Source organism: Pseudochaenichthys georgianus, unplaced genomic scaffold, assembly GCF_902827115.2.
Source record: "Pseudochaenichthys georgianus unplaced genomic scaffold, fPseGeo1.2 scaffold_507_arrow_ctg1, whole genome shotgun sequence".
Lineage (NCBI taxonomy): Eukaryota > Metazoa > Chordata > Actinopteri > Perciformes > Channichthyidae > Pseudochaenichthys > Pseudochaenichthys georgianus.
The window spans coordinates 114691-138344 of NW_027263068.1; the positions used below are offsets into that span (position 1 = coordinate 114691).

The 23654-nt window shown below is 42.6% G+C and overlaps 1 protein-coding gene across 1 annotated transcript; it reads left to right on the top strand.

Moving 5' to 3' along the window:
• The first annotated feature begins 857 nt into the window (after nt 1-857).
• Nucleotides 858-23205, top strand: LOC139433482 (N-acetylglucosamine-1-phosphodiester alpha-N-acetylglucosaminidase-like). Its single transcript, XM_071202514.1, has 8 exons — nt 858-940; nt 6929-7137; nt 9626-9893; nt 14768-14907; nt 15574-15682; nt 18198-18326; nt 21459-21555; nt 22501-23205. Exons 1-8 carry the CDS (start codon nt 858-860, stop codon nt 23203-23205), a joined length of 1740 nt encoding a protein of 579 aa, XP_071058615.1.
• The last annotated feature ends 449 nt before the right edge of the window (nt 23206-23654 follow it).

Genomic DNA, 23654 nt, shown 5'->3' on the forward strand with positions numbered 1-23654 from the left:
GTAGCTCAAACAGGATTCCTTCAATTTGAAAAACAAACAGAATTTGAAACCTGTTTATCCTGTTTTAAACTATTAGATAATTATACGAAAAGGACCGTGTTGGAGCAAGTAGTCAGATCCTTTACTCTAAAGTACTAATGCTACAAGTGATGAACAGTCAGGTTCCTGTTTACATTCAACATCCTATAATTCAGCAATAATATTACATTGAACCTAATATATTGTATTCGAACTTAATATGATTGCTTTCAACCTACCTAATACAGTTATGTGTAATTTGTTGACATAATACATTTAATTAAAGTCAACGGTCCTGTTTTTTCAGTGACTCAGTTTCTTACATGTAAATAAATATTCTTGTGAAAATATTGTCTTTATTTTTTATTTGCTGCAATCGTCTTTAAAATAGCTTTTATAATAGCGTATATAGCTAGGCTGTGGCTCAGTGGGTAGTGTGCTGGACTTCGAAACAGGGTTCAAACCCCACTGCAGTCAGCATGTCGTTGTGTCCCTGAGACTCTTCGCCCCAAAGTGCTCCTGTGGGGATTGTCCACTATACTGGATGTATGTAAGTCGATACTTGTTAAACCTACTCTGATATATTCTTGAATAAAGTGAAGAGAAAAAAAGCTTTTACTTTAGTACAAGATCTACTTCTTCCACCTCTGTTTAAATACATTCATGTTTCTAAATTGATATTCCTTCCACCTATCAAGTCCCTGCCTGTCACCGATGAGGAAAGTGGAATCCGGAGATGTTGAACCGGTCCATCGGGACGTGACAGGTCTTCACGGTGTGTTTAAATGCAGGCGTACAGTCGGTGTGTGTCTGTGGTTGATACACAGAATCCCAAACAGATGGCAACCAGCTGGCGCCAGCGCTGGCTCCTGGTGGTGCTGACGGGTCTCCGGGGTTGGCAGCTGGGAGTCACAGAGGCACGGTGAGATGTTCGCTACTTTCATGTACTTTAATATAAGTTACGGTGTGATTTAGCCTCGAAAATGCTCTGAGGAATACTTGCACTAATGTCACATTCATGTTTCTGTTGATTGTGTTTTAAATATATGTATTAGCAGAGACGTGCACACATAGACTCTAGGTCAGGGGTGTCAAACTCAATTTCATCACGGGCCACATTCGCATAAAGGTTGCACTCAAAGGGCCGGTTGTAACTTTAAGACTATAAAAAGACATAGGCCTATATAAATATATAATATAAATATAAAATAATGTATTATATTACATTATTGCCTCTGAATTGGATTATTATCGGATAGAATAATAACTTAGTAATTAACTACGTCTGAAAGCAGAAGTCCAGGGCAAATAATTGCAAGTCTCTTCAGTGCGCATGTCACAAAACGAGATGCATTGTGGGACATGTAGTTTATGGGCAACCTGCTTCTGTAAAGTGGCATGTAACCGGTATAATAAACTTATTTTATTCTTTGCAAGCTCTTGCGGGGCCACATGAAATGAAGTCGCGGGCCGGATTTGGCCCCCGGGCCTTGAGTTTGACACCCCTGCTCTAGGTAGTGCTTGAGCACCTGCCCGTGTTGCCCTCTGGACAGCATGTGCCCTTTGGAAAGTTCGTTTTTTACAGTTTTTTTATTTTATTTTTTTACAGTGTACTGTATGTGGCTCATGGTAACATCGATCAATTCTGGATTAAAAGCTTCTAATATACAACAATGCCCAAAATGCGCGTTGTAATTGTGTCAGACATCCCCACACGTGCCCCGCGGAACTCCCGTACGTGCCCTGGCTGCAGCCCCTCCCTTCCCTGCTCTCAACGTGAACGCGCAGCGCGCAGAGGCAGTCAGTCAGACAGGCCACGGCGGGTGTGTGGTGCAGCAGCACGATTAAAAGTGCCCTAGTGACGACCAAGTAAGTAACCGCCAGGTAACAAATACAACGAGTGTATTGTTTAGTCCCTAAATCAGATGCCAAACTAAACTAACTTCACTTCTTTTCTTGCATCCATCCATTTAGTCTCGTTGTGCACTTTTGAAAATAGCAGATCTACGCTCACAATGCGTCATTATGCTAGGGCTGAAGTGATTACATGTATGTTTTGTAATAATCTTAATCAAAATCTACATAGTAACTAACTAAAGTTTTCAAATAATTGTACTAGTGGAGTAAAAGTAGAATATTTGCATCTGAGATGTAGTGGAGGAGAAGTACATGTATTGAAAATGGGAAATACTCAAGTAAAGTAAAAATGCCTCAAAAAGTCCAATATAAGTAGTAGCCTAGTAACCTTATAGGTTTACATTAATGCTGCTGTTAAATGTTTCTCTGAGATGAACCCTTAATGATCATGCACAGCACAGCAGTGCATTGATGTAGCTCATTTACCACTTGTAGAATAATGCCAAGAAGAGACAGGATAAGAAAAGAAGAACAAAGAGAGCTCCTCAAGCAGCCGGGAAGCAGCTCTCTGCTCTCCTGGGTAAAGCAGCCAGCAAGGAAGAGGAGGATGCAGATGTGCTGATGAACCCTTACCCTTCATCACTGATGAAGATGAAGAAGAAAGGTCAGAGTCATGTTAAGGGACAAACTGTCTGTCTCGAGCCCTTTCATGCTCAGATTTGAACTGTGATAATAATAGTAGTAATAATAATAATAATATAATTTTATTGAGAGGCCCACAATTTATGTTAACCACACCAAGTGCTTTGGTGATACTAAATCAGACATGAAGCTGCTTGCCAAATGACAAACAAACAACAACTAGTGGTAGGGTGTTGCATGTCGGCCATGCCAGTTAAAGTCTGGTGAGTCTTGATGTTGTCATGCATTGCATTGCCTTACCCAAATAATTGAAATAAACATCATATTCTATATTGTTTGTATTCTAGGCAGCTACAGCAGGCTCAGGGAAGCAGCCCCTGCTGTCCTGCAATAGTCCATCTAAGACAGGGGTGTCAAACTCAAGGCCCGGGGGCCAAATCCGGCCCGCGACTTCATTTCATGTGGCCCCGCAAGAGCTTGCAAAGAATATAATACGCTTATTGTACGGTTACATGCCACTTTACAGAAGCTGGTTGCCCATAAACTACATGTCCCACAATGCATCTCGTTTTGTGACATGCGCACTGAAGAGACTTGCAATTATTTGCCCTGGACTTCTGCTTTCAGACGGAGTTAATTACTAAGTTATTATCCTATTCGATACTAATCCAATTCAGAGCCAATAATGTAATATAATACATTATTTTTATATATATTATATATTTATATAGTTACAACCGGCCCTTTGAGTGCAACCTTTATGTGAATGTGGCCCGCGATGAAGTTGAGTTTGACACCCCTGATCTAAGATGAGGGAGACAAATCCATAGAAAGTATCTCTGAGTCAGACACGGATGAAGCAGACATGTCAGAGTCCAGAGCAGCACCGTGTTCAGAAACAGTGCTCTCTGACGATGACCGAAACGAGGGAGAGATGGAAGGAGTAACCAGAAACAGAAAATAAACTAACAAAATCCGCCATTATCCGGCACATTTTCGCGCACAATTTCAGCGCGCGGGCGACCGCCAGACCGCCACGACGACTCAGAAGGTGCCCTTTTTTTTTCTCATGAGCACCTGCCCCTATAAATGTCTGTGCACGCCACTGTGTATTAGTACTCATTACTACTCATTACTTAGATGGACACCCCGTTTATGTAGGCCCTTTTTGTATCTTGTTTTATGTCAAACTGTGGGACTGCGAGAAACGGTATTTCGAATTGTCTGTATAACACATGTGGAATTCTTGAGTTTACTTTGACCTAAACTTTGAAAATGCGAGCATAATTATATTTTTTTAAGTTGTTGTGCTAATATTATTTATGTATGGAAGCCCATTTCCGCCACTTGAAAAAAATAAAATCCCCATGAAAAGGCATAATTATGAGATAAGAAGTCATAATAATGAGATAAGAAGTCATAATTATGAGATAAGAAGTCATAATTATGAGATAAGAAGTCATAATAATGAGATAAGAAGTCATAATAATGAGATAAGAAGTCATAATTATGAGATAAGAAGTCATAATAATGAGATAAGAAGTCATAATAATGAGATAAAAAGGCATAATTATGAGATAAAAAGTCATAATAATGAGATAAGAAGTCATAATAATGAGATCAAAAGTCATAATAATGAGATCAAAAGGCATAATTATGAGATAAAAAGTCATAATAATGAGATAAGAAGTCATAATAATGAGATAAGAAGTCATAATAATGAGATAAGAAGTCATAATAATGAGATAAGAAGTCATAATTATGAGATAAGAAGTCATAATAATGAGATAAGAAGTCATAATAATGAGATAAAAAGGCATAATTATGAGATAAGAAGTCATAATAATGAGATAAGAAGTCATAATAATGAGATAAGAAGTCATAATAATGAGATAAGAAGTCATAATTATGAGATAAGAAGTCATAATAATGAGATAAGAAGTCATAATAATGAGATAAAAAGGCATAATTATGAGATAAAAAGTCATAATAATGAGATAAGAAGTCATAATAATGAGATAAAAAGTCATAATAATGAGATAAGAAGTCATAATAATGAGATAAGAAGTCATAATAATGAGATAAGAAGTCATAATAATGAGATAAGAAGTCATAATTATGAGATAAGAAGTCATAATAATGAGATAAGAAGTCATAATAATGAGATAAGAAGTCATAATAATGAGATAAGAAGTCATAATTATGAGATAAGAAGTCATAATAATGAGATAAGAAGTCATAATAATGAGATAAGAAGTCATAATTATGAGATAAGAAGTGGGCATGCGCTGCAGTGGCGCTGTCTTCAAAGGTCCCTTCCTCACCTTGCTGCTCTCCACCATGCAAACAGCATCTATCTAGTCCTAAATAAGGTAACTATTACAGGTGACTTTTGTAAATGTTAGATGTTACATATAGCCTATATTGCAGCTAAACTACAACAATGCAGTTCATAGCTTTGACATTACCTGTTATGAACTATAATATATATGCCTATAGTTGTGTGGTAACGTTCACGCCAGTAATGACAATAGTGTAGGCATACTGCTGCTGTGAGTTGCTCTAACTCTAACCCGTGAACGTTACCACACAACTATAGGCATATATATTATATTCATAACAGGTCATGTCCAAGCTATGAACTGCATTGTTGTAGTTTAGCTGCAATATAGGCTATATGTAACATCTAACATTTACAAAAGTCACCTGTAATAGTTACCTTATTTAGGACTAGATGCCGTTTGCATGGTGGAGAGCAGCAAGGTGAGGAAGGGACCTTTGAAGACAGCGCCACTGCAGCGCATGCGCACTTCTTATCTCATAATTATGACTTTTTATGGTATTCTATTTTTTTCAAGTGGCGGAAATGGGCTTCCATAATTATGTATAGCTACTTTGATAGAGGGAATGCGAACCGCAGTGCATTCTGGGGCATCGCAGCCATCTTTGAAGGATAGCATCTATAGCAACAACAGCATCCGTCAACATATGAGTGTTTCCCGCTCAGCTGTCAGCGGGTTTGCGTCTGAAATGAATGTGTAGATATGGCAATGAAAATATAAAGTCTTGCGTATGTGTGGAATTTAAAAGCCCTCACAAAGAGAAGCTCTATGCAGAATCAGAGGAGCGTTATTTAAAGGGGACCTATCATGCAAAATGCACTTTTTGATGTCTTCTCTACATCACCATGTGTCCCCGGTGTGTCGGGGAACTCACGCAGCGTCAGAAAATAAAACCCTCTCTCTTTTCCTCCGTACCCAAATCTCTAAAAACGGGGAACAACGGAGCTGATCCAGATTTGCGTCCGATATGACGTAATCTGAAATGTGGACCCACGGGCCAATCAGAAAGCTGCTATCAGAAACAATGCCCGACTGTTTTGGACGTAATATGGTCGGTGTTTACATTAGCATCGCTAACACTCAGAGCTAACCTGTGCTGGAGAGCATGTGTGTGAAGAAGCAGGAAGTAGAAAGGAACTCACCTTGTGGTGTAACCGGCAAGAGAGAAAGCCTTTGAGCTCCAGACTGTTTCAGATCCTTGATAATCCATGATATGGAGTTTCATCACGGCAGCATTTAGTTTAGACGGTAGCTGCCGGGTCCCGCGTGAGCTCAGACCCTCCTCTTTAAAGCTTTATCCCCAAATCAGAACTTTAGAAACAGGAAGTGAAACAGAGGGATATGAGGCATGGCTAGAATGATCTGTTTGGTATTTTGAGCAAAACACTTCATAGACATGTTTTTTATATATTTTTATATATCTGAGAGCTCTGCTATTGCCTACAAATAGCATGATAGGTCCACTTTAAGTAACTTCAATCTGTCCGTATGAATTAAGAGAAGAACGATCACTGTGACCGGTGTCGGTTCTCTCTGCTGTTTGGAGCTAGTGTCTAAAGCCTGTTGGTATCTGGAGGCTCATGTCAAGTGTACACACAGGACCTTCAGATCTACAGGTTCCATGACTAGAGAGAACCACCAGACTCAGCCACAGGCCATACGACTGCTAAACACCTGAGCTCTGTAAAGGGCCTCGATAAACATTCATCTGTTTGTCATTTTGCAATTCACTTATTTATATAAATAGTTATCACCGCAATAAACCGTATTTAATTTAGTCTTAATTTACATTATTTGATTTCATATTCTGTTCTTGTACATGTCATATTCTATTGACATGTACATTGACCTCTTGCACTACTTTCTATTGTGTATTTTTGTTTATATGTTGCGTTGTTGGAGGAGCTCAGGTCAGAAAGAGTTCATTGGCATTTCTACCCTGCAGCTTTGTGCATACGACAATACAACCTTTGAATCTTGAGAATCATCCGGACAGAGGTCAGACAGCTAATGCTATGCTAACTGAGTGCTAACAAAACGTCTTATCACGCATTAATTTGTCTCGACAGCGCCTCCACAGACATTCTGCTGCCGTACGCTGAGGGCCACGGTCCCTCTCACTCCCACCGCCACGTGAGGGACTGCCAGGCCGTGACCTTCGGCACGAGGACGTTTGAGAGCTGGCCGTCCAGCAGCCACGACACACTCCCAGTGGCCCGGTCCAGCGTGTTCATATCCGACATGCCGGGCGGTGCCGAGAGCTCCCGCTGGGTCTACGGTCAGTGATGGAGGCAGCAGTGAAGCTTTAGGCATGATGGAGCTATTTTTCCTGATTTCTAGGGGCCTTTATGTACTTCCAAATAATAATACATTCAATTTATATAGCGCTTCTCATCAAGACAAATCTCGACAAAGGACACTCATAAAATACAAATAAGATAAAAGTCAGAGATAGTGATACAAATGGCAGTACTCCAGGTGTACCATGCTCAAAGCTTATTGGAAGGCCTGCCGAAAGAAGAGGGTCTTAAGGCCGGTTTTGAAGACCTCGTGGAAGGGGCAGATCTCAGCTGATCTGGGAGGGAGTTCCAGAGGCGCGGGGCGAACGAGCAGAAGGCTCGGTCTCCCATTGTTCGGAGACGTGTAAAGAAGAGGAGGGTGGCTGGAGCGGGTAGATGTCTGGGTACGGATCACTCAGAGGTATTTTGGGCTTTGCTTATTCAGGGCTCTGTACGTGAGGAGCAGAACCTTGAACTGGATCCTGTAGTGGACTGGGAGCCAGTGTAGTTGGGCAAGTATGGGGGTTATGTGTGCGGACCTTTTTGCACCGGTGAGAACTCTGGCTGTGCTGCTCTGGACACGTTGCAGGCGGTTGATGGATTTGGATGGGAGACCGGAGAGGAGTGCGTTGCAATAGTCCAGTCTTGAGAAGACGAGTGCGTGAACCAGTTTGTCATCAGTTGAGAGTGAGGGCTTCAGTCGGGAAATATTTTTCAGGTGAAAGAAGGAGGTCGTGGTGATTTGTTTGAAGTGGGCTTGGAAAGACAGAGTGGAGTCAAACCGTGACAACAGAGGAGAGAGGAATGAGCCGGCCATCACACCAAAGTTGATTGGCGAGATAGTTGGGAATTGTTGGAGAAATACTGTTTTCTCCGCTCTTTGGGATTATTTGAATGCAACCGAGGCCATGGTTCTCAGCAGGAAACCGATGCACTCCAAGTAGGGAATGAGTCCTTACCTCAAGTGAAGGAGTTCAAGTATCTCGGGGTCTTGTTCTCGAGTGAGGGAACAATGGAGCGTGAGATGGGCCGGAGAGTCGGAGCAGCGGGAGCGGTACTGCAGTCGCTTTACCGCACCGTTGTGACGAAAAGGGAGATGAGCCAGAAGGCAAAGCTCTCTGTCTACCGGGCCGTGTTCGTTCCTACCCTCACCTATGGTCATGAAGGATGGGTCATGACCGAAAGAACGAGATCGCGGATACAAGCGGCCGAGATGGGTTTCCTCCGCCGGGTGGCTGGTGTCTCCCTTAGGGATAAGGTGAGAAGTTCGGTCATCCGGGAGGGACTCGGAGTTGAGCCGCTCCTCCTTCGCGTCGAAAGGAGCCAGTTGAGGTGGTTCGGGCACCTAGTAAGGATGCCACCTGGGCGCCTCCCTAGGGAGGTGTTCCAGGCACGTCCAGCTGGGAAGAGACCAAGGGGTAGACCTAGGACCAGGTGGAGGGATTATATCTCTTCGCTGGCCTGGGAGCGCCTTGGGACCCCCCAGTCAGAGCTGGTTGATGAGGGGACAGGAACGTTTGGGGCTCTCTGCTGGAACTGCTACCCCGAGACCCGACCACGGATAAGCGGGAGAAGATGGATGGATGATATCATGTGTGGCTCTGAACTGTGTACGGCCTCTTTTTGATAGGGGAAGGCAGAGCATTTCAGGTGTTGATATAATCTGTGGACATTATCTCACATTGCTGGGAGTCCAGAAGTCGCATCCAGATGACCCGACTTTTCGATACCCGAGGCTGACATTCCGGCACCCGCGGGGGATAATAGGAGCGGGCCACCTCGATTTACGGCTTTGTTGTTATCTATGTTTCGGACGATATAAGCCTGGTGTCTTTTGCTGCTCTGAGCAACGTACCCCATGTGTGTGAGTTAACCCATATCCTTGGTATGTGATTTAACGCTGCTCCTTCTTGCAAGAATAAACTAGAACCTGATTATTGATTCTCAACCTGGTGGTGAACATTTTTATATTTAAGCCGGGTCTCGTTTTGGGGTTTGGGCATAAAGGCTCGACAACGCCCCCGATACAAAATTGCAAAAGTTGAGCCCCTTGTTGGCGTTTCACATAGAGGTCTGACATGTTGTATGAAGCATGGTGAGATGCACAAAAAAGCCTCTTGAAGGTTTACCCTGAAATAAAAGACAGTTGGATATTTTGGACAGTTCTCTAAACATCCATGGTAAAAACATGTGGAATAGGAACACCTATTTGCAACATGGTCCCCAATCTTATAAAAGAACAAGACAGACAGTCACACAAAACATGTACAAAATCAGAAACCTAATCTAAGTATCACAATATAAAAGTAATGTTTACTTTCCGTTCCTTTGGGATTACCTCAACATCAAACACAAATGAATGCCGTACGTCGACCTGTAATATGTGTTGATCTGTATTGATACACTGCAATCCCCCTTTAGAAGACATTTAACAGTAAGTACAGTTCATCAGACATCAGCTGGTTTGCTCCTATCCTCTGTCTCCAGGTCACATGACGGTGGTCCCCGACGCCCTGAGGCAGCTGTCGGTGTTGGAGCCGGGCGGGCCGGGCGGCTGTGAGAAGAACCCCAGGGTCTCTGTGGAGGAGACGGCGGCGCCTGCAGGGTGTCTGTACGCCCAGAACGCCGGCTTCTACAACATCACGTCCGACGGGTGCCTGGGCAACGTGGTGAGCGACGGCCGCATGGTGAGGGACAGCGGGGGGGTGCAGAACGCTCAGTTTGGCATCCGGAGGGACGGCACCCTGGTGTTCGGGTAAGACCATATTCACCTCAAGTAGCCCATGGAAGTAGGAAGAGAATTACAGCGTATTATAGTCGAGTTGTCAACAAATCAGCTCCTAACGTCTTTCCCTAACCACTATTCCTTAACCTGCGAGAAACGTCACGGAGTTAAGGACTTAGGAAATATGATAGGAGGATCCATCAGGACTTAAGAGAGATGATAGGAGGATTCATGAGGACTTAGGAGAGATGAGGAGGATCCATCAGGACTTAGGAGAGATGATAGGAGGATCCATCAGGACTTAGGAAAGATGATAGGAGGATTCATGAGGACTTAGGAGAGATGAGGAGGATTCATGAGGACTTAGGAGAGATGAGGAGGATCCATCAGGACTAAGGAAAGATGATAGGAGGACCCATCAGGACTTAGGAGAGATGATAGGAGGATTCATCAGGACTTAGGAAAGATGATAGGAGGATCCATGAGGACTTAGGAGAGATGAGGAGGATCCATCAGGACTTAGGAGAGATGATAGGAGGACCCATCAGGACTTAGGAAAGATGATAGGAGGATCCATCAGGACTTAAGAGAGATGATAGGAGGATTCATGAGGACTTAGGAGAGATGAGGAGGATCCATCAGGACTTAGGAGAGATGATAGGAGGATCCATCAGGACTTAGGAGAGATGATAGGAGGATTCATGAGGACTTAGGAGAGATGAGGAGGATTCATGAGGACTTAGGAGAGATGAGGAGGATCCATCAGGACTAAGGAAAGATGATAGGAGGACCCATCAGGACTTAGGAGAGATGATAGGAGGATTCATCAGGACTTAGGAAAGATGATAGGAGGATCCATCAGGACTAAGGAAAGATGAGGAGGATTCATCAGGACTTAGGAGAGATGATAGGAGGATTCATCAGGACTTAGGAGAGATGATAGGAGGATTCATGAGGACTTAGGAGAGATGAGGAGGATTCATCAGGACTTAGGAGAGATGAGGAGGATCCATCAGGACTTAGGAAAGATGATAGGAGGATTCATGAGGACTTAGGAGAGGTGAGGAGGATTCATCAGGACTAAGGAAAGATGATAGGAGGATCCATCAGGACTTAGGAGAGATGATAGGAGGATTCATGAGGACTTAGGAGAGATGAGGAGGATTCATGAGGACTTAGGAGAGATGAGGAGGATCCATCAGGACTAAGGAAAGATGATAGGAGGATCCATCAGGACTTAGGAGAGATGATAGGAGGATTCATGAGGACTTAGGAGAGGTGAGGAGGATTCATCAGGACTAAGGAAAGATGATAGGAGGATCCATCAGGACTTAGGAGAGATGATAGGAGGATTCATGAGGACTTAGGAGAGATGAGGAGGATTCATGAGGACTTAGGAGAGATGAGGAGGATCCATCAGGACTAAGGAAAGATGATAGGAGGATCCATCAGGACTAAGGAAAGATGATAGGAGGATCCATCAGGACTTAGGAGAGATGATAGGAGGATTCATGAGGACTTAGGAGAGATGAGGAGGATTCATGAGGACTTAGGAGAGATGATAGGAGGATTCATCAGGACTAAGGAAAGATGATAGGAGGATCCATCAGGACTTAGGAAAGATGATAGGAGGATTCATGAGGACTTAGGAGAGATGAGGAGGATTCATCAGGACTAAGGAAAGATGATAGGAGGATCCATCAGGACTTAGGAAAGATGATAGGAGGATCCATCAGGACTTAGGAGAGATGAGGAGGATTCATGAGGACTTAGGAGAGATGAGGAGGATTCATGAGGACTTAGGAGAGATGAGGAGGATCCATCAGGACTAAGGAAAGATGATAGGAGGACCCATCAGGACTTAGGAGAGATGATAGGAGGATTCATCAGGACTTAGGAAAGATGATAGGAGGATCCATCAGGACTAAGGAAAGATGAGGAGGATTCATCAGGACTTAGGAGAGATGATAGGAGGATTCATCAGGACTTAGGAGAGATGATATGAGGATTCATGAGGACTTAGGAGAGATGAGGAGGATTCATCAGGACTTAGGAGAGATGAGGAGGATCCATCAGGACTTAGGAAAGATGATAGGAGGATCCATCAGGACTTAGGAGAGATGATAGGAGGATTCATGAGGACTTAGGAGAGGTGAGGAGGATTCATCAGGACTAAGGAAAGATGATAGGAGGATCCATCAGGACTTAGGAGAGATGATAGGAGGATTCATGAGGACTTAGGAGAGATGAGGAGGATTCATGAGGACTTAGGAGAGATGAGGAGGATCCATCAGGACTAAGGAAAGATGATAGGAGGATCCATCAGGACTAAGGAAAGATGATAGGAGGATCCATCAGGACTTAGGAGAGATGATAGGAGGATTCATGAGGACTTAGGAGAGATGAGGAGGATTCATGAGGACTTAGGAGAGATGATAGGAGGATTCATCAGGACTAAGGAAAGATGATAGGAGGATCCATCAGGACTTAGGAAAGATGATAGGAGGATTCATGAGGACTTAGGAGAGATGAGGAGGATTCATCAGGACTAAGGAAAGATGATAGGAGGATCCATCAGGACTTAGGAAAGATGATAGGAGGATCCATCAGGACTTAGGAGAGATGAGGAGGATTCATGAGGACTTAGGAGAGATGATAGGAGGATTCATCAGGACTAAGGAAAGATGATAGGAGGATCCATCAGGACTTAGGAAAGATGATAGGAGGATTCATGAGGACTTAGGAGAGATGAGGAGGATTCATCAGGACTAAGGAAAGATGATAGGAGGATCCATCAGGACTTAGGAAAGATGATAGGAGGATCCATCAGGACTAAGGAAAGATGATAGGAGGATCCATCAGGACTTAGGAAAGATGATAGGAGGATCCATCAGGACTTAAGAGAGATGATAGGAGGATTCATGAGGACTTAGGAGAGATGATAGGAGGATCCATCAGGACTTAGGAGAGATGATAGGAGGATCCATCAGGACTTAGGAGAGATGATAGGAGGATCCATCAGGACTTAGGAAAGATGATAGGAGGATCCATCAGGACTTAGGAGAGATGATAGGAGGATCCATCAGGACTAAGGAAAGATGATAGGAGGATCCATCAGGACTTAGGAAAGATGATAGGAGGATCCATCAGGACTAAGGAAAGATGATAGGAGGATCCATCAGGACTAAGGAAAGATGATAGGAGGATCCATCAGGACTTAGGAAAGATGATAGGAGGATTCATCAGGACTTAAGAGAGATGATAGGAGGATTCATGAGGACTTAGGAGAGATGAGGAGGATCCATCAGGACTTAGGAGAGATGATAGGAGGATCCATCAGGACTAAGGAAAGATGATAGGAGGACCCATCAGGACTAAGGAAAGATGAGGAGGATCCATCAGGACTTAGGAGAGATGAGGAGGATCCATCAGGACTTAGGAGAGATGATAGGAGGATCCATCAGGACTACGGAAAGATGATAGGAGGACCCATCAGGACTAAGGAAAGATGAGGAGGATTCATCAGGACTTAGGAGAGATGATAGGAGGATTCATGAGGACTTAGGAGAGATGATAGGAGGATTCATCAGGACTTAAGAGAGATGAGGAGGATTCATCAGGACTTAGGAGAGATGATAGGAGGATTCATGAGGACTTAGGAGAGATGAGGAGGATCCATCAGGACTTAGGAGAGATGATAGGAGGATCCATCAGGACTAAGGAAAGATGATAGGAGGACCCATCAGGACTAAGGAAAGATGAGGAGGATTCATGAGGACTTAGGAGAGATGAGGAGGATCCATCAGGACTTAGGAGAGATGATAGGAGGATCCATCAGGACTAAGGAAAGATGATAGGAGGACCCATCAGGACTAAGGAAAGATGAGGAGGATTCATCAGGACTTAGGAGAGATGATAGGAGGATTCATGAGGACTTAGGAGAGATGAGGAGGATCCATCAGGACTTAGGAGAGATGAGGAGGATCCATCAGGACTAAGGAAAGATGATAGGAGGATCCATCAGGACTAAGGAAAGATGAGGAGGATCCATCAGGACTTAGACTACATCACCATGTGTCCCCGGTGTGTCGGGGAACTCACGCAGCGTCAGAAAATAAAGCCCTCTCTCTTTTCCTCCGTACCCAAATCTCTAAAGACGGGGAACAACGGAGCTGATCCAGATATGACGTAATCTGAAATGTGGACCCACGGGCCAATCAGAAAGCTGCTATCAGAAACATTGCCCGACTGTTTTGGACGTAATATGGTCGGTGTTTACATTAGCATGCTAACACTCAGAGCTAACCTGTGCTGGAGAGCATGTGTGTGAAGAAGCAGGAAGTAGAAAGGAACTCACCTTGTGGTGTAACCGGGAGAGAGAAAGCCTTTGAGCTCCAGACTGTTTCAGATCCTTGATAATCCATGATACGGAGTTTCATCACGGCAGCATTTAGTTTAGACGGTAGCTGCCGGGTCCCGCATGAGCTCAGACCCTCCTCTTTAAAGCTGTATCCCCAAATCAGCACTTTAGAAACAGGAAGTGAAACAGAGGGATATGAGGCGTGGCTAGAACGATCTGTTTGGTATTTTGAGCAAAGCACTTCATAGACATGTTTTTTATATATTTGTATATATCTGAGAGCTGTGCTATTGCCTACATGATAGGTGACCTTTAATGTGTGCACATGTAAAATGTGTCTTTGATTGTGTATATGTATATACATATTTGAACACATATCTATATATATTTGTTTTTATATTCGTGATTATGGGAAACAGCATTTCGATCTCTGTACACACAAACTGGAAGATGGGCAATGAAGACTTTGAGACGGATATAGGGCGTGCCTGCAGCGTGGAGGCAATTATCAGACTATTAACGTCACACAGATGCCTCCCTCCAGGTATCTGTCTCAGGAGGAGGTTCTGGACCGGTCCAACCCGTTTGAGCAGCTGGTCAGCGGCGTGGTGTGGCTGCTGAGGAACGCAGAGGTTTACATCAACCAGAGTCTGGAGGCCGAGTGCGACGAGATAGTCGATATGGGTAAAAGCAGAAGAAAAGCATCCGCTAAAAGTCACAACATTTTTTTTAAATCCTCAAAGCTCCGAGCCTTTTTTGTAGCAACTTGTCTGCAAGGGAAAGACACTCACACACATATCAGATATTTTCGATTCGGCCATTCATTAGAGATAAAGAAACACAGAACAATATGCGTTTGAGTGGCTGCTGCTAACAACATTTTGCCTTGAATTTGTCCATTCATTTTTACATTGATTGAATTACTTTTTGTCCTGATCCATTTCTATAAAAACCTGTCTGAAAATGAGCAGATTTTGGTCACTTGATGATGTCATAACGATGTGTTGTCTTGTGTAGCCATTAGCCAATCAGCAACAAGGTAACCCCCCCCCCCCCTTCTCACCTGAATCTCCTCCTAGAGCTCCTTATTTTCATCTAAAGTCACAGACAGAGAATCAGCACTTTGGAAACAGGGCTGAAACAGAGGGGGTTATGGGTAATGCTGCCATGATCTGTCTGGTGTTTCAGCCAATCAGAGACAGGCTCTGGATATATCTGAGACCTGTGATATGTTGATGAAGACGAGGAGAATAGGGGACCCTTACATTCTAGAATAATTATTTCGATACGTTGGTCATCTATTGTAGTTTGGAACCTGATGAACAATAATTGTGTTTTATATTCTGACAGAGCTGTTTCGTGATTTTGTGGACGTGCGCTCGGCGAGGACGGCGGTCGGTCACGACGTCAACGGAAACGTGGTCATGTTTCACGTGGACGGACAGACCCACAAAAGAGGGTAACTCTTATTCACATCGATCCCGTGTGAATTAAACCGGAGTCTAGCAGAAGCCTAAAGCCAGGGCTGGAATGTAATCAAGTACATTTACATTTACTTTCATTATATGCTACTTTACACTTCAGCTACACTACATTTTGGAAGTCCTGCATTCAAAATGTCCCTCAAGTGAAAGTAGAAAGTACTCAGATCGTGCAGATCGGTCCATTTCAGAATAATATATATATGTTTTATAATGATTGATCATGAAAGTGTTCTCAAAGCTGGTGGAGGTGCAGCTAGTCTGAAGTACTTTGTAGACTGCAGGGTAGCTGGTGGAGGTGCAGCTAGTCTGAAGTACTTTGTAGACTGCAGGGTAGCTGGTGGAGGTGCAGCTAGTCTGAAGTACTTTGTAGACTGCAGGGTAGCTGGTGAAGGTGCAGCTAGTCTGAAGTACTTTGTAGACTGCAGGGTAGCTGGTGAAGGTGCAGCTAGTCTGAAGTACTTTGTAGACTGCAGGGTAGCTGGTGAAGGTGCAGCTAGTCTGAAGTACTTTGTAGACTGCAGGGTAGCTGGTGGAGGTGCAGCTAGTCTGAAGTACTTTGTAGACTGCAGGGTAGCTGGTGAAGGAGCAGCTAGTCTGAAGTACTTTGTAGACTGCAGGGTAGCTGGTGGAGGTGCAGCTAGTCTGAAGTACTTTGTAGACTGCAGGGTAGCTGGTGAAGGTGCAGCTAGTCTGAAGTACTTTGTAGACTGCAGGGTAGCTGGTGAAGGTGCAGCTAGTCTGAAGTACTTTGTAGACTGCAGGGTAGCTGGTGAAGGAGCAGCTAGTCTGAAGTACTTTGTAGACTGCAGGGTAGCTGGTGAAGGTGCAGCTAGTCTGAAGTACTTTGTAGACTGCAGGGTAGCTGGTGGAGGTGCAGCTAGTCTGAAGTACTTTGTAGACTGCAGGGTAGCTGGTGGAGGTGCAGCTAGTCTGAAGTACTTTGTAGACTGCAGGGTAGCTGGTGAAGGAGCAGCTAGTCTGAAGTACTTTGTAGACTGCAGGGTAGCTGGTGAAGGTGCAGCTAGTCTGAAGTACTTTGTAGACTGCAGGGTAGCTGGTGAAGGTGCAGCTAGTCTGAAGTACTTTGTAGACTGCAGGGTAGCTGGTGAAGGTGCAGCTAGTCTGAAGTACTTTGTAGACTGCAGGGTAGCTGGTGAAGGTGCAGCTAGTCTGAAGTACTTTGTAGACTGCAGGGTAGCTGGTGGAGGTGCAGCTAGTCTGAAGTACTTTGTAGACTGCAGGGTAGCTGGTGGAGGTGCAGCTAGTCTGAAGTACTTTGTAGACTGCAGGGTAGCTGGTGAAGGTGCAGCTAGTCTGAAGTACTTTGTAGACTGCAGGGTAGCTGGTGAAGGTGCAGCTCGTCTGAAGTACTTTGTAGACTGCAGGGTAGCTGGTGGAGGTGCAGCTAGTCTGAAGTACTTTGTAGACTGCAGGGTAGCTGGTGAAGGTGCAACTAGTCTGAAGTACTTTGTAGACTGCAGGGTAGCTGGTGGAGGTGCAGCTAGTCTGAAGTACTTTGTAGACTGCAGGGTAGCTGGTGGAGGTGCAGCTAGTCTGAAGTACTTTGTAGACTGCAGGGTAGCTGGTGGAGGTGCAGCTAGTCTGAAGTACTTTGTAGACTGCAGGGTAGCTGGTGGAGGTGCAGCTAGTCTGAAGTACTTTGTAGACTGCAGGGTAGCTGGTGGAGGTGCAGCTAGTCTGAAGTACTTTGTAGACTGCAGGGTAGCTGGTGGAGGTGCAGCTAGTCTGAAGTACTTTGTAGACTGCAGGGTAGCTGGTGAAGGTGCAGCTAGTCTGAAGTACTTTGTAGACTGCAGGGTAGCTGGTGGAGGTGCAGCTAGTCTGAAGTACTTTGTAGACTGTTTATATTTCACATCATTCATCCACATCTGTGAAGTAACTAAAGGTATTAAATACATATAGTGGAGTAAAAGTACACCATTTACCTCTGAACTTTAGTGGAGTAGAAGTACACAGTAGCATAAAATGAAAATACTCGAGTAAAGTACATGTACCTTTAGATCAGGGGTGTCAAACTCAAGGCCCGGGGGCCAAATACGGCCCGCGACTTCATTTTATGCGGCCCCTCAAGAGCTTGCAAAGAATAGAATACGTTTATTATACGGTTACATGCCGCTTTACAGAAGCACATTGCCCATATGTCCCACAATGCATCTCATTTTGTGACATGCGCACTGAAGGGACTTGCAATTGGTTGCAATTATTTTCCCCAGACTTCTGCTTTCAGATTAATTATGAAGTCATTATACCCTCTCCGATAATAATCAAATACAGAGGCAGTAATGTAATATAATACATACTTTTATATATGTATATCTATATAGCTGCAACCGGCCCTTTGAGTGCTGATGTGGCCCGCCATGACATTGAGTTTGACGCCCCTGCTTTAGATTGTACTTAAGTAGTACATGTACTCAGTTACTGTACGCCTCTGATCATAGCTCTCGTGGGTTTGATGATGCTTGGCAGTATGAGTCTCTGGGAGGTGGCAGACTTCCTGAAGAAGAACGGGGTGATCAACGCCATCAACCTGGACGGAGGAGGGTCTTCCAGCTTCGTGATCAACGGCACGTTGGCCGGCTACCCTACGGACCCATGGTGAGGAGCGCTTATGGACGTGACTCAGACCTTGGACCGAAATGCACGACTCCAGACGAAGTTCGGAAGTACAACAAAAGTCGCTCATTTGGAGGCAGAACGTAGCAAACTGCTAAACTAAAACAAACTGATTATAGAATATTACAACAACGACTCTTGGTTTCAACACGGGCTCTCTTGAGTAAAAGTAGAAGTACTCAGATCTTGTTCTTGAGTAAAAGTAGAAGTACTCAGATCTTGTTCTTGAGTAAAAGTAGAAGTACTCAGATCTTGTTCTTGAGTAAAAGTAGAAGTACTCAGATCTTGTACTTGAGTAAAAGTAGAAGTACTCACATCTTGTTCTTGAGTAAAAGTAGAAGTACTCAGATCTTGTTCTTGAGTAAAAGTATAAGTACTCAGATCTTGTACTTGAGTAAAAGTATAAGTACTCAGATCTTGTACTTGAGTAAAAGTAGAAGTACTCAGATCTTGTACTTGAGTAAAAGTAGAAGTACTCAGATCTTGTACTTGAGTAAAAGTAGAAGTACTCACATCTTGTTCTTGAGTAAAAGTAGAAGTACTCAGATCTTGTACTTGAGTAAAAGTAGAAGTACTCAGATCTTGTACTTAGTAAAAGTAGAAGTACTCAGATCTTGTACTTAGTAAAAGTAAAAGTACTCAGATCTTGTACTTGAGTAAAAGTAGAAGTACTCAGATCTTGTACTTAGTAAAAGTAGAAGTACTCAGATCTTGTACTTAGTAAAAGTAGAAGTACTCAGATCTTGTACTTGAGTAAAAGTAGAAGTACTCAGATCTTGTTCTTGAGTAAAAGTATAAGTACTCAGATCTTGTACTTGAGTAAAAGTAGAAGTACTCAGATCTTGTACTTGAGTAAAAGTAGAAGTACTCAGATCTTGTACTTAGTAAAAGTAGAAGTACTCAGATCTTGTACTTAGTAAAAGTAAAAGTACTCAGATCTTGTACTTGAGTAAAAGTAGAAGTACTCAGATCTTGTACTTAGTAAAAGTAGAAGTACTCAGATCTTGTACTTGAGTAAAAGTATAAGTACTCAGATCTTGTACTTGAGTAAAAGTATAAGTACTCAGATCTTGTACTTGAGTAAAAGTAGAAGTACTCAGATCTTGTACTTGAGTAAAAGTAGAAGTACTCAGATCTTGTACTTAGTAAAAGTAGAAGTACTCAGATCTTGTACTTAGTAAAAGTAAAAGTACTCAGATCTTGTACTTAGTAAAAGTAGAAGTACTCAGATCTTGTACTTAGTAAAAGTAGAAGTACTCAGATCTTGTACTTGAGTAAAAGTAGAAGTACTCAGATCTTGTTCTTGAGTAAAAGTATAAGTACTCAGATCTTGTACTTGAGTAAAAGTAGAAGTACTCAGATCTTGTACTTGAGTAAAAGTAGAAGTACTCAGATCTTGTACTTAGTAAAAGTAGAAGTACTCAGATCTTGTACTTAGTAAAAGTAAAAGTACTCAGATCTTGTACTTGAGTAAAAGTAGAAGTACTCAGATCTTGTACTTAGTAAAAGTAGAAGTACTCAGATCTTGTACTTAGTAAAAGTAGAAGTACTCAGATCTTGTACTTGAGTAAAAGTAGAAGTACTCAGATCTTGTTCTTGAGTAAAAGTATAAGTACTCAGATCTTGTACTTGAGTAAAAGTATAAGTACTCAGATCTTGTACTTGAGTAAAAGTAGAAGTACTCAGATCTTGTACTTGAGTAAAAGTAGAAGTACTCAGATCTTGTACTTAGTAAAAGTAGAAGTACTCAGATCTTGTACTTAGTAAAAGTAAAAGTACTCAGATCTTGTACTTGAGTAAAAGTAGAAGTACTCAGATCTTGTACTTAGTAAAAGTAGAAGTACTCAGATCTTGTACTTAGTAAAAGTAGAAGTACTCAGATCTTGTACTTGAGTAAAAGTAGAAGTACTCAGATCTTGTTCTTGAGTAAAAGTAGAAGTACTCAGATCTTGTACTTGAGTAAAAGTAGAAGTACTCAGATCTTGTACTTGAGTAAAAGTAGAAGTACTCAGATCTTGTTCTTGAGTAAAAGTATAAGTACTCAGATCTTGTACTTGAGTAAAAGTAGAAGTACTCAGATCTTGTACTTGAGTAAAAGTAGAAGTACTCAGATCTTGTACTTAGTAAAAGTAGAAGTACTCAGATCTTGTACTTAGTAAAAGTAAAAGTACTCAGATCTTGTACTTAGTAAAAGTAGAAGTACTCAGATCTTGTACTTAGTAAAAGTAGAAGTACTCAGATCTTGTACTTGAGTAAAAGTAGAAGTACTCAGATCTTGTTCTTGAGTAAAAGTAGAAGTACTCAGATCTTGTACTTGAGTAAAAGTAGAAGTACTCAGATCTTGTACTTGAGTAAAAGTAGAAGTACTCAGATCTTGTACTTAGTAAAAGTAGAAGTACTCAGATATTGTACTTGAGTAAAAGTAGAAGTACTCAGATCTTGTACTTAGTAAAAGTAGAAGTACTCAGATCTTGTACTTAGTAAAAGTAGAAGTACTCAGATCTTGTACTTGAGTAAAAGTAGAAGTACTCAGATATTGTACTTAGTAAAAGTAGAAGTACTCAGATCTTGTACTTAGTAAAAGTAGAAGTACTCAGATCTTGTACTTAGTAAAAGTAGAAGTACTCAGATATTGTACTTGAGTAAAAGTAGAAGTACTCAGATCTTGTACTTAGTAAAAGTAGAAGTACTCAGATCTTGTACTTAGTAAAAGTAGAAGTACTCAGATGTTGTACTTGAGTAAAAGTAGAAGTACTCGGATCTTGTACTTGAGTAAAAGTAGAAGTACTCGGATCTTGTACTTGAGTAAAAGTAGAAAAAGTCGCTCATTTGGAGGCAGAACGTAGCAAACTGCAAAAACATGGAACCAAAACAAATTGATTATAGAATATTACAACAACGACTCTTGGTTTCAACACGGGCTCTCTTGACGACACAAGACAAAATGGCGCATGACAAAGGGAACAAGTTATACACGAGGTAATGGGACACAGTCAATCGAGGGAACGAGAGGGAAAGGTGAGTACAACATAAGACAGGAAGTGCAGGGGCAGGCGGCTCGTTCGCATCAGGTTTAAAACAGAAAGAGGTTTGAAGGTGTTTTTGTCCCCACAGCGAGCCGGACAGCAGGTGGCGCTGTGCTCGTCACGTCTCCACCGTGCTGTGTGTTCACCGGTGGCGCTGCCAGCCTGCAGACTGCAGCGGACACGGGGTCTGCACCGCCAGTAAGACACACACACACACACACACACACACACACACACACACAGAGGAGGCTATAGGGAACGGACATGTGACGTCATCAACGGCAAATCGTCCATATTTAGAGGAAACCTGTTAATTAACTCAACCTGTACAGCGAGAAGTACTCAGATCTGGTACTTCAGTAAAAGTAGAAGTACTCAGATCTGGTACTTCAGTAAAAGTAGAAGTACTCAGATCTGGTACTTCAGTAAAAGTAGAAGTACTCAGATCTTGTGCTTGAGTAAAAGTAGAAGTACTCAGATCTTGTGCTTGAGTAAAAGTAGAAGTACTCAGATCTTGTGCTTGAGTAAAAGTAGAAGTACTCAGATCTGGTACTTGAGTAAAAGTAGAAGTACTCAGATCTGGTACTTGAGTAAAGTAGAAGTACTCAGATGTTGTACTTGAGTAAAAGTAGAAGTACTCAGATCTTGTGCTTGAGTAAAAGTAGAAGTACTCAGATTTTGTACTTGAGTAAAAGTAGTAGTACTCAGATCTGGTACTTGAGTAAAAGTAGAAGTACTCAGATCTGGTACTTGAGTAAAAGTAGAAGTACTCAGGTCTTGTACTTGAGTAAAAGTACTCAGATCTTGTACTTGAGTAAAAGTAGAAGTACTCAGGTCTTGTACTTGAGTACAAGTAGAAGTACTCAGATCTTGTACTTTAGTAAAAGTAGAAGTACTCAGATCTTGTACTTGAGTAAAAGTAGAAGTACTCAGGTCTTGTACTTGAGTAAAAGTAGAAGTACCAGAGTGTAGGAATACTCTGTTACAGAAAAAGTCCTGCATTCAAAATGTTCCTCAAGTAAAAGTAGAAAAGTATTCTCATCAAAATATAGTGAAAGTAGCGACAGTAAAAGTAGTCGTTGTGCAGATTGGTCCATTTCAGAATAATATATATGATATGTTTTATAAAGATTGATCTGAAGTCTGATCTGAGGTCTGATCTGAGGTCTGATCTAAACTCTGATCTAAACTCTGATCTGAGGTCTGATCTGAGGTCTGATCTGAGGTCTGATCTGAGGTCTGATCTAAACTCTGATCTAAACTCTGATCTGAAGTCTGATCTGAGGTCTGATCTGAGGTCTGATCTGAGGTCTGATCTAAACTCTGATCTAAACTCTGATCTGAGGTCTGATCTGAGGTCTGATCTGAAGTCTGATCTGAAGTCTGATCTGAAGTCTGATCTAAACTCTGATCTGAAGTCTGATCTGAAGTCTGATCTGAAGTCTGATCTGAAGTCTGATCTAAACTCTGATCTAAACTCTGATCTGAAGTCTGATCTGAAGTCTGATCTAAACTCTGATCTGAAGTCTGATCTAAACTCTGATCTGAGGTCTGATCTGAGGTCTGATCTGAAGTCTGATCTGAAGTCTGATCTGAGGTCTGATATGAAGTCTGATCTAAACTCTGATCTGAAGTCTGATCTGAAGTCTGATCTGAAGTCTGATCTGAAGTCTGATATAAACTCTGATCTAAACTCTGATCTGAAGTCTGATCTAAACTCTGATCTGAAGTCTGATCTGAAGTCTGATCTGAAGTCTGATATAAACTCTGATCTAAACTCTGATCTGAAGTCTGATCTGAAGTCTGATCCAGAGATGGAGTACTCGAGTCCTTGACTTGTCGGACTTGAGTGCCGATTTTCGGGACTCGTGACTTGACTCGGACTCGCGCACTGATTGACGCGACTCGGACTTGGACTCGTGAATTCTCGCACAGGATGACTTGGACTCGGACTCGTGAATTCCCCCCCCCCCCCACGATGACTCGCACTCGACTCGTACATTGACGCTCCGACTTGGACTCGGACTCGAGCACATTTTCTCTGGAGTCTGATGTCCTCTATCCTGTATGGCGAGTTCACGTACTGGGCCCCGCTGTTCCAGTCTCGAGATGTCTACAGACACACCCTGCATCATGCTGTATGCTTTCACACATTCTGCTTCCACATTGGAAAAGAGCAAAATGCTCGTTATGTGGAAACAATATAGAAGAGAAGGCTCCGTAACACATTACTCTAAGGGTCGAGTTCAGACATATAGGCTGTCTTGAACACTATCATCAGAGT